Source organism: Antrostomus carolinensis, unplaced genomic scaffold (genome assembly GCF_000700745.2).
Source record: "Antrostomus carolinensis isolate BGI_N321 unplaced genomic scaffold, ASM70074v2 scaffold1760, whole genome shotgun sequence".
NCBI lineage: Eukaryota > Metazoa > Chordata > Aves > Caprimulgiformes > Caprimulgidae > Antrostomus > Antrostomus carolinensis.
Window position 1 is genome coordinate 159,034 of NW_010290373.1, and position 12,349 is coordinate 171,382.

Below are 12,349 nucleotides of genomic sequence, written 5' to 3' on the forward strand. Positions count from 1 at the left end.
AAAAAATAGCAGCTCTGAGACATAATGCTTCTTACGTAACTTAGATCTCTCTGCTTTATTCATATAAGTTATGATACAGCCTTTAATTACACAGTTTAATGCAATTGTCTCCAGAACCTCCGTAACTTGTTCAGTAAGGAGAAGAGGTTTATTCTTAGCAATAAGTAATGACTGAGTAATGAAGAAAGCTGTTGTGCCAATGAGCAGCACCCCCGCCCCTGCAACACAAGAGTCCTTGCTAAAAAGGAGTTGGGTGTACTGCGTTCCAAGGAGAGATGAATGCTGCCTTGAAGAAACATGTCTCCTTTTCTCCAAAACTCTCATGAAATTTTGGTGAAGTTTTTTCAAGCCAGGCTTTTTCTGGGTGGTCATTCCTTATGCTGTTGAGGACGTTTGCATCTTTGGGGAGCTTGCCTTGCTGGATATCCCCAAATATGCAGTGCGGCTCAATCAAAGCTGTAATCTGAAGTCAGTGCAAGCTGTTCTTTGAAATTGTATTGCATGCTTAGAGAAAGTAGTGTTATACGTGAAGTACTCCGAAAAACTTCAGATTGTGCACTCAGTGTTAATGAATGCTTTTACCTGCAGTCTCTCTTGCCTCAGTTCTCCTCTACGACTGGGATAATAGCATCTGTCATCTTAGGTAGGCATTGTGTAATTTTTAATATTTGCACAGCAGCTCAGGCATTGTAGTTATGAAAACCTTAGAAAAGCCTAGGGAAAAATCAATAATTTTTCTTCAGAGCTGGTTTGAATATGGACGATAAATAAGGCTCAGGGCTACACATTGAACAGCAAAGAGAAAACAAAATATTGAAGAAATTATTATCCAGACTATGCACTGAATGAAGCAAAAGGCTCAAGGAAAAAGCGGTGTATGAACATGTAATTAAAGACTGTTTCATAGTGGATATCTAGAAAGAGATTAAATTAAAATTGTACAGTATCTTTTGTCCTGACAGTTCATAGCTTGTAAGTGCTTTATTTTATAAACTTAATAATATTCTCAGACCATAGCTTTTGAGTGCAGTATGTTCATACACATTAGACTGATACTGACGACTTAGGTTGATTAAAGAAGAAGCAAACTGACCATACCAAGCTATGCCTTAAAAACCTGTGCCCTAAAAGGGTATCTAAGAACAACAAAAGGAATGTGAAGATTGATGCAAACATGTGGATGAAAAAAAATACATGATAGTCTGTTTTCAAATGGCAAGCATTTTAACACAGGATAGGTCACCTCAGCAATGGAAGTGAGAAGTGGCATTAAAACATGAATTTTTTTTTTAGCTATTAATTCTTAATTTTATAAGGGAAAATTGCATTGCTAGTTTTTATTAGACTCCTACAAATATAGAAAAAAATCAAGAGCGGAATAAGTAATTATTGTTACCATATAAGTGTGAGAAACAAGCAAACAAAGCTTCTCAACAGTCTTTTTTCTACAGGCAAAATATTTCTGTGCATCTGAATGACAAAGGAAACGTCTGTAAAGATCGCAAAGTAATATTGCATAGTAGTTGGCAGGGTTAAGCTTGTTTGTTTCTTGAGGTTTTGGGGTGTTTTCCTATTAAAACACTTGAAAGATTTTTTTTTTTTCCTAACCAGAGTAGCTGATTCTGATCTTACCCTTATTTTACAATGGCTTAATGCGTTAGCTTTGAGAGACATCAATCTCGATTTGCACAAACATGAAGGGAGTACCAGGATAAATTGCTTTACTCCATCAATTGACTGAGAGATCCTACTGAATGTGACAAACCTACAAAAGCAATATGTTGTCCACAATAATATATGATTTTTAAAGACATTTTTATCTTCCGATTACATTAGTTAATTAATTTCCTTAGTACCTTTTTCTTCATTCTCTAATGATCAAAACTTGATTCAAGTCACTGAGAGCTCTGACCGGGCAAGGATCAGGTTTCCAAAATATAATTAAGTACTATTTTTCAAATTTCTGAAGAGGAAGCTCAGGAAGAGCAAAATTGAACAACATCAAAACCTGTACTAAGTTAACCTCATATATTTAGGCTACCCAAGGAGTAATGAGCCCATATTATAGAACAACATCAAAATAACCAAATATTACTAAGTTCTCAGAGGCATGCTTGAGTTAGGTATACATCACAATGGATACAGCATCACTAACTGCTTTTTGTTATGTTCTCATGCAAATGTGAATAAAATAGAGAGACAAGTTCCATCCTTAAACACAAGCAACTAAAAAGATGAAAGCCAGTACTCACTGAAGGTAACTTTGAATTCCTGTGGTGCCATCCACTTAGATGGCAATTTTTCCACTTCCAATAGATATGTTTCTGTTACTTTAATAGGGGAGAAATTGGAACGAATTTTTATTCACTTTCATTACTATGCATGCTTCTGCGGTTTAAGAGTTACAAAATCCGCCAGCATGACTCAAATATCACAATGGGTAATACGTGACTGAATATCAGAGAATTGTTTAATCAGTTCCTTTTACAAATTTGAATGATGTAGGTATTTATAATGTGCAAGAAAGATCCTACTTATTTAAAGACTCTGAGGATATTTAAAACAAGAGAATGGGATCCAAGCCAATGATACGAGAATAGATAAAACCTCTGAATGTTAACCATTTTTCAAATATTAAAAGTATGGTTGTCAATGGATTTGCAAGAGTAGCGGGTCAAAACTTATATTGCAGTAACCCTTTTCTGTCATTGTAACTTACTTTGTTAGAAAAACCTGAATGAGAAACAGTGTGAAAATATTTTTTATAACTTTGAACCTGATGTAAGATTTGTTTAAATTTTGAGATTCAAAATTTGTAATGTGGGAAACAAAAATAAAAACTGTGCTGTACTGCTTAAGTGCACAACTTACTATAAAGCCAGACTCAGTTGTTTAACTGCTGTAGAGGAAAAAGCACAAGCTAAAGGCTGTGTAATGATCTTTCATCCTAGCTGCTCTTCCAAATACTCTGGACCAAGAACAGTGACAAAAAACCCCCAAAATTCCTGGAAACTACCACAACTGATACAGCCTTCATGGAAAATTAATGGAGTTTTGTGTCAACATGGAAATATCTTCAAATCATATTTTCTTCCTGATGAACTAGTGGAAAATGCTGATGTTTTCCTCATAACACTTAAGTCATGAACGTTTTATGTAAGAATATGAAATCTGTGTTCAGAATTCTTCAGCAAATGTTTAACCAAACCACACAAGTCCTTTGTCTAATGTTGAAAGGCAGTCTAGGAAAAAAAAAAAAAAGTTCTTTGCAATGTAATAATATTACGGAAAATGTTTTTCTGCAGTATCACAGAAAAACTTCACAGAGAATCAGCTTCTGGGAAGTTCAGCAACATGCGTCTGAGAAGGATGTAGCAGGAAGACATTAATAAGTTCTTAGAAAATCTATTTAAAAATCTTTCTTATATCACCCCATGATAGTCTTAAAAATTAAGTGATAAACAGCTACTGGTTTATAACTTCCATTTTCATCCATCTCTCCTCTGATGAGGAAAAATGGGAAGAAAAGTAAACTCAAAATAAGCAAAACTAGTGATCTCTGTCAGCACTAACATTCCTAGAAACCTCCTGAAGAAATTATGTTGCTTTTCTAGTGGATGATGTAATGCAAAGCATCTGTGCACCCCATTATAGATGCTCACCTGAAATTCATTGTGCTAAGACATAGCAGTGTGTCTTGTCTGGGAAGGAGATGCAGTGTCTCACTAGCCTCTCCTCCTCTTGGCCCTGGACCTCCCAGGTTAAGAGTCTGATTTTACAAATGTAAAATGTAAGCCTGTTGCTGCATATCAACCAGCAGATTCCAAACTTTTTTAGATTACTTATCACTCCTGCATGATTCAGCATCAGGAAAGATAATGTTCCTAAGAGGGCTGTAGAGCTGGGTGGTTTGGGGTTTTTTTGCTAGCATCAGGGCCAAATTCTCACATTTTTATTAATAATCAATATTATCACTGCATCACAAGGCTGTAATTCAACCTAAAGCTATTCATCACAGTTGTCTCCTAGACACTCATTGTACAAATGCTGCCATGTGTGTGTGAACATTTCTGTTGTCACCTTTGGGAACAAAGAAGAGTCAGGATAAGTTTCTATAGAAAATTACAATATTGAGATACAAATCTTCACCCATGTCTACTTATTATTTCTGTGATTTTTCTATACACCTCTAAAAAAGAAATTACATATAATTTATAATCTATACATGTAATCTTTCTTAAGGGGTCTTTTCTTAATGGAAATATTTCCTTTGACAAAAGTGTCATTTTTCTTCTAAACTCTTGTTAAAGCTAAAAAGCATAGAAGGGAAAGAAGATCAACATGAAGGTCATTCTTTATCAGAAATTAAGATGTAATTCCTAAACTCTGGAACTGTGACATACATCTCCAAGTGCATAGTGTAGTGTCAGTGACCTCTATAATGGCTGTACATGTTCTCTTAATTACAAAAAGACATTGCTGTGGGAAGAATGAAACTAGTTTCCCTGCCTTTAAGCAACACAAAGCCCTTTTTCTAACCAAAATCACCAAAAAGTCAAACCTTCTCATCTCAAGACCTTGTGCATTGTGCCACAGACTAAAAGCAATCTCCAGCTTGCACACCTGCACAGTATTGGTGGTACAAAACACTTACATACAGAAAATATTCTGTTTCACAGGTTGTAGTGGCAGCAACTGCAAAAGTGATTCTATTGAATATACCTCTTGCTTTTTTGGTAAACAGATTTTTCCACAAATTACAGATTTCTTTAAACATATCCAACAAAAATTAGCCATATAACTGTACTCTTCCAGCATTGTTCATAAGCATGTATTACATTAATAATTAATGATTATGATGATGATGGTAATAAACATACGAATTTATGAAGAGTCTTTTCTCTGTAGATATTCCCAGATGAATACTACATTCAGAATCAGTAGGTTATTTAATTTGCCCTAGATCTTCTCTGTTTTCATATTCCCATTTGAATAATAAGTTCAGAATCAGCAGGTTATTAGGTTTGCCCTAATTCTAAACTTGAGTCAATGGGACCTCAAATTTATTCCAATGGAAAATGAAAACAGAACTTGTTTTTTTCAGCTATCTATGAAGCACCAAATTTGCTGCTTATAGGACCTAGCTAAATGATTCTAGGTTCATAAACAACCTCACAGAATTAAAGAAATCTAAAATCCTATCATACAATCCTGTTCTTGCAGAAAGCTGCCAGCAAACCTCTGTCTTTTATTTCTTTACAAGCTGAAACAAAGCATAACTGAGGTCACGCCCCACTTTCACCTCCAGATTCTTCATTGAAAACAAAAGAGAATGAAACTTTTCAAAAATTATATGATCATTGACTTGGACCCAGAGTTCTCCGCTGTCCTCAGACATTAAATCTTAGATACTTTTATAAAAATGAGGGAGTTTCATACAGGTGTTGTAATATTGCAAAGGATGGGAACTGTCACAACCATGAGAATCTAGTTGGATTAATGGCAAGCATGTAATGGCAGACCAGTTGTGCACAAGAAAAATCACATTATTCTGAACACTTAGCTATGGATAGATAGGCAGGAAGAATGGTGGCAACTTTAAAGCCAGCTGATAAGTATCAGTTCTGTAGACTAAAGAGGCTGCACTACATTAAGGGGAGCTTCAAGTCATGAATCTCCTGCTAGATCCCAAATAGAAACTCTGATCTTTCAAGTGCCTGACAACCAGAAAGAAAATCCTACCAAAATCCTTTATGGAATGTCACTAGTTTAACTTTATAGGTGGAGAAACCAAAGTGGAGAAGTGGTGTGAACTGGCTGCCGTCAATGAAAAAGCATCGTCATCTCAAAATCATGTGCTTTTTCTTACTTCATTCATTAGTTACTACAGGTATTTTGTGCACTGAAGTGCTCATTGGTTCTACCGAGTACACCAACATCCAAGAGAATGACTAGACATTAGCATGAACCCACCACATACAACTACTTCTTAGTCAGATACCATCACCATAGAACAGAAGGAGAAAGTATCATTTCAGAAAGTGCACATCTTTGCAGGAAAAAAAACCTGGATTATTTTGTAAAAGACTCAAATATGATCCCTGGTCAGCGAAGAACTAAATAAAGGCACCAAAGATATTATGTACCCTGACTTTGTTAGTGAATTCCAAATATAACAGCACAGTTAAGGTTACATTTGTCACGTTCTACCAAATCATCCCCTGAAAGAAGTTTACTTTGGTCTTTACAATTTACTCCTCAGGTACAACATAGTACACAAAATGTCAGAATGCCCTTCACTGTTCTGTAAGATCATATGATCATGAAGGTATACAATTTTCAACTACCGCACAAAAAAACTAGACAAACTTTTTTTTCAGAAGCTGGTATGGTTTCATGCTTTCTCAAAGTAACACTAAGCTTTCTGGAAGACAAAACATGGTATTAATTTCAACAAGAGAGATGGATGAACCTTCTTATTTTAAATTACCAGGTATTTTGATATTTTTATTAAAAAAAGCATAAATCTTCAAAGCTCCATATGTTAATGTTAGCATCTACGTAAAGCTATTTCTATCAGGCACTGGTTTTATTTGCCAGTCTGTTTTCCCATTCCCATCCATCAGCTCAATAATGATGATGGGATAAAATTATATGTTCTGTAATCCAAATGTTTTCCCACAACTCCTTGGCCAGCATCTACTGTCAAAAGACTCCTAGGGAGACAACCTGCAGCTGAGAAAAAAAGATCAAGTGCATTTGGTCCAAAATGCCTGCAAGCCTTGAAATGTAATTACATTAAAATATAGGCAATTTTATTATATAATTTTGAAATTCAGAAGCAATATGACCAATCTGACACAAGGTCCTATGCTGCTAGATGTAAATTCTTCTGGCATATTAGCATTTTATAATTTGTAATTTAGACTTAAAATTAACATGGACTCCGCGTCTCAGCTAGGCACAAAGGGAAGCAACAACCTCACTAGTATAAAATATTATTGATCTGGCGTACTAAGATGTATGCTGTATGCGTAAGTGGTCTTTTGGAAGTATTTCAATATCAGCATTTTGAAAGGATTAGCAATATTCAACAAGTAGCCTTCTTAGAAGATAATATAAGCAGACTGCCAACTCCTAATTACCAGTGACACAGTATTTAAATTGCTGTGATTTTACACGAGGCAGATACTGAAATCAATATCCCATAATGCTGAATCCTGGCAAACAAAATAATATATCAAATTGCATTAGGAAAATGATGCAAAATTCTGCTTTAAACTGTCATAAGGGTTCTGTTTTCACCTGCCTAAATGCAAAGGGCACAGATTTAATACAGTTTTGAAAGACTTAGGGATTGTTTGACTATCTGCTCTCAAGATTCTGCCCTGAGAAAGTCACTGTTTAAAAATATTAAATAAAATTAAAATATTTATTGTTAAATTCATCAAATCATCTATAAGTACAACAGAACCTTAGTGTAATCTCTAGTGGATTTCTAGCCCTCCTCCTAAATCAACATCACCCCAGTGGCCACTGGCACTGACAAGAAATTCAGCATGCAGAAGAAACAGATCATGTAATAGAGATGCATATTGCAGATAAAGATTCTGAGGTGTAAATCAAAAGGAAAGTTTTGTTCAGTATTTACTAGCTCAAAGTATATTTAGCTAACTATTCAAGAAGGATAAAGACTATGGTGGCTACTCTGCTAAGACTGACTATAAGCAGTGAGTTCAAGCACTGCTTTGCGTTCAAACATGTATCTTGCAAAAGATAATTAATGCCAAAATATGTTTATATGTTTTATTCAAGGCATAAGAAAATTGCATGAGTTAAAATATGAAAATTTTCAAAATGATATAAATATTGGATGACTTTTTAAAAAGTTAACATGAAGAAGCAAATACACACAACAAAGATTGATGTAATGTATTCACAACCCAAACAAACAAGTCTAAATGCTGGCTAGCCTGAGACATCTGGAATTTGCTTCCTTAAAAAAAATCACTTTCACAGTTCAAACCATAGCTGGCATCAACTTCAACTTCTGAATATCTGACAAGAAAGAAGATCTCTTACAGTGAACAGCTGCATGAACAGTCCTCACTTTTCCCACAAAACAGAAACTGAGTAGAACAGTTAAAATAAAATATGTTCTAAACAGGAATACTTCGAATTCACAGAGTAATTGTCTCTATAACATGATAATATTGAGGCAAGTAGGTCAGCTGTATTTTTTAAAAATAAATTATTATGCAATTTTTTACAAGCACTTACAGATAGAGAAAAGCAGAAGGGCATGGAGTGACAAGAACGTGGGGTCACTGAGAAACTTCTCCCAAGTCAAAGTGCGTTCTGTGTTTTTTATTTCCTCCTTCAGAGGTATCTGCCTATTTTCTCAGAGAGGATACTGGACAAGGTTATTTTTATATAAATAAGGATGAAAGGAAAATTATATACATTTTTTTGTCGAATGTCAGAGGGTCAGTATTTTATGAATTTAGTATTTAAAATAGTTTTTTTGTTCAGAAATTTTAACATAAGGAGTTAAATGAGAAGAGGAATATGGAGGATCTCTGATATGAATCATGTATTCTCCCTGCCTTCTAGGACCCTGACTTAATTCACTAAAAATCTGATTGTAAAGATCAGTCTTTTTAATGAATCAAGCCATACCAGTTTGATTCATTTCAAGGACTAATATAATTTTCACTGAATAGAAGATTGTGATGTATGTCAAAAACTTATCGAAAATTGATATGGCAATCAGGGTTTATTTTAATACCAGCCTTATTCCTAACACAATTTATCATAATTTTGTGTATTTTTCCTTCTACTGAGTCACTATTATTACACAAAATAATATTCCCTTGCCTGTTTCAGTACTAAGCAGAGATTTTATTTTCTCTTTTAGAAGGCTCTTCTACTGTCTTTACTCGTAAGTACATGGACTAATCAACAACAAAACTGCTACAGATCGTGCTTTTCTGTGCTGGAGACTGCACACCCTTGATACTCAAGCAAAACTCCAGTCCTTTACTGTGATTGATGCCAAAGCTCCCACTGAAGAAAGTTTAGATCCTATTTGAACAAAGAGCAAGACAGAATGCAATAAATCTGATTCTTTCCTAGCCTACACTGTTTTTACACTGGTATAGTTCAGATAACATAAATGAAGCTACTCCTGATTTAGACAGGTCCAAGCACAGTTAAGCCTACTGGGAATAACTTATTATAGGTTTTTCAAAATAAATAAATTTGATTAAACTCCAGTCTTATAAGAAAATTTTAGTTAATTAAAAATTAATGAGATTTTCAAAGATGAAAATCAGGAAAAAAAAATCCACTTCAATGCTATCAAAAATTGCATCCTAGGGCCTGAAACTTTGACTGTAAATCAATTAATTTTAGTTTCTCAAATATGCAAGTCAGGATAGAAAATTTTGGAAAGATTTTCTTCGTTGTTGTTATTGATTTCTAAACTCCTCATTATGCTGTGGGACTCTCTGCCTTACCAGACTGCAGAAATGCAGAAGCACACTAAATCCAATAAAAAAATAAAATTACTAAAAAATCAAAGGAAATATAATTTAATTACCGTCTTTCACCTTTAAAGAAAAAGTATCAACTAGGGCATGTAGTTAAAAATTCAGATAAAAACAGAAAATTGGGGATTTTTTCCATCTAAACAGTTTCTAGTCAAAAAGTAGGACAAGACAAAGAATGAAAACTCAAGAGCCTTCCAGATCACTGCAGTCTGAGATGATCCTACATCCTTCAGCAATGGCAACCTCTTACTAGGCTTTGTGGGAAATTTATACATTCTGGAACAAAAGATGAAAACTCAACAGCAAAATTTCTAAACAACAACAGCCAGGATTTCTTCCTTGGCAGACATAATGGTTTTACTTGTCCTTCTGCCTTTTCTATTTCTTAGAATATTAAATCATTTACAAATTAGTTCAGTATCTTTGGTAGCACATATGAGTAGCTACTGATCCCTTCATCAAAATCTGACTGATGCGAATTTCAGCTACAACTTTTCTCAAGCAGCAGATATAAACTGTAGGATTAGTTCTGTTTATATTGCTCAGTGGAAATGTTGCCTCCTCTCTCAAATGAAATCAGAATCCAAATACTTTATGCTCCTTTGCTGTGAGAGTATGCTAAAATTATAAGTCTTCCTATTATTTTATAAGGCTTCTTAGTGGTCAAGGGACATGCAAGGGGAATCTTGATCCCACTGAGGTCAATTGTAAAACCACCAGTATTTGCATGAAGCCAGCATTTTACTCTAAATTTGAGGGATTCTAAATAATATTGAGTGTCATCTTCTTATAAGCTCTATACAATTTTTAATATGTATAAACATATATATGTATTTCAGTAACATTCAATCTAAATATAAAAATGTTCCTTAAAAATAGCTATTGATCTTACTATTATGTAAATATAAGATTTTCTCTGACTGATATTATATGCAATTATATGAACTTTTTTATACAAATATGTTCAAAAACTATGCTTTAATGTAAAGGTATATAAATGTATAATGATATATATAAATTACTATTGTTGTTTTTACCAAGCTGCTACACTTCATAATTTTCTTTTTGGTTTATGATAGGGCCTAACTCAAAGATGCTAAGACAATCCAATATTTTACATACATCTATATACTATGTAGTACCACATATTAAAAATTTACATTCAAATACTAAATCCATTTATATTATCTTACCTAATATAAAAGATATTTCATTTTACAGTTTCTGTGACTATGTGCTATTAAAAGTACAAACGCATTATTTTCTGAAACTACCATTTGCTCTTCACTTATTAAAAATTATTTTAAAATAATTAATAAGGTTTGAATTTTTTAACTAATAGGAGATGAGAGATAAATAGCTGATAAAGTAAACAGGATGCAGAATGACTGTAGCGTTTTGAGTATTGACACTAAGGACAGAAGGTGTTACATAATAAAGCACAGTCACAAATGATGTTTTCTTTCTTAGAATGAGTGAAATCTGAGAGAAATGATAAAGGCAAATTATTCGGCTAGAAATATCATGCAGCCACTCAGTGAAGATCTCAACCTGGTCTTGATAATATCTTATTTATATTTACCTTTTACATTCTAAACTTACATCTTTGCTCTCCAGTTTTGACACCAAGATTATATTTCCCTTTGATACATTTGCTCTTATTTCACTTGTATACCTTTATGTCCTGTTCTAGGGACACAATATATGTACTCTCTATGCTTAAGGAGCTGCAAGCAATGGTACATTCACTAGCAAAATAATAAAAAAAGAGTCCTACATGCATCTGCAAAGTAAATGTTCACACTTCTTCCCTTTGCCAAAAACAATGGGCACTGAATATGAACCATATTTTACTCAGTGATTTATTTGTAGATGCGATTCAGGAAACTGCTGTTTTTCTAAGCTCCCTCTTCCTTGGTAAAACTATTCTGTAATTTTTTGGTCTTGGATTATGTACTTCCCCCTTGTCCTTCTTATTCTCCCTGGCATGGTAAATTGCTACATACATTTCAAAGCAGTACCTTTCATATAAAAATGTAATCCTCCATTTAATCTCCCCTCTTCCCCAGCAACAATTTAAGGAATTCACTAATAAATCACTGATTTTATTTCAACTATACAGCAGAGGCAAATATCAATACAAAGTGGACTCTGGGTCTCCCCTACCCTACAAAAATAAACCCAGACCGTCTTTGCACTTAATTCAGTAAAATTCTCCCCAGCATCGCTTTTCCCGCTCCCAAAATTAATTGCCACCAGTTCCTTGCAACAAGCGTGCTCATCCCCTCCCTCAACTCTGGCCAAGCATGAATGCCAGCCACCCCCTCCCTTCCAGGTGACACACAGCACCCAGGATCCACCTTTCCTCTGTCCCGGACAACCCCAAATTGCACCCCAAGACACCCAAATAACCTCCTCCTCTAGCCCAGCCTTGTAGAGAACGGAAGAGTGATGGCACCATGGTTGGCCACAGAGACACGTGGAGGGCAGGAACGGGAAGGCAGGGAAGAGGAGAGCCAGGGACGTAGGAGGGAGGAAAGGGGAGGGAGGGAGGGAGGGAGATCCACTCATACAGATGGAACTCCATGCAGACCTGGCCTCCTACCCATCCCCTCCACAGAGCTATGGGGAGGGGGGCAGTGAGGCAAGCTGAAATGGCACCTTACCTTCGCTGCAGTCCTTTCCCCGAAAGCCCGTTTGGGAGCAGTCGCAGACAGCCTGGTCGTTGAGCACTGAGCAGACTCCCCCGTTGAGGCAGACATCCTCCCTGGCGCACAGGCGGCTCTGCTCGTCATCCA

General features: G+C 35.3%; 1 protein-coding gene across 1 annotated transcript in view; it reads right to left on the minus strand.

Annotated features, from left to right (window-relative positions):
• LOC114818796 (neurexin-1-like) overlaps positions 1–12,349 on the minus strand; it is a gene marked incomplete at both ends in the record, with an annotated part of 81,799 nt that overhangs the window by 69,134 nt on the left and 316 nt on the right. The window contains one exon of the mRNA XM_029086177.1: positions 12,218–12,349. This exon is cut by the window's right edge and continues 316 nt beyond it. Coding sequence (XP_028942010.1) covers positions 12,218–12,349 — 132 coding nt within the window. The remainder of the gene's footprint in view (positions 1–12,217) is intronic.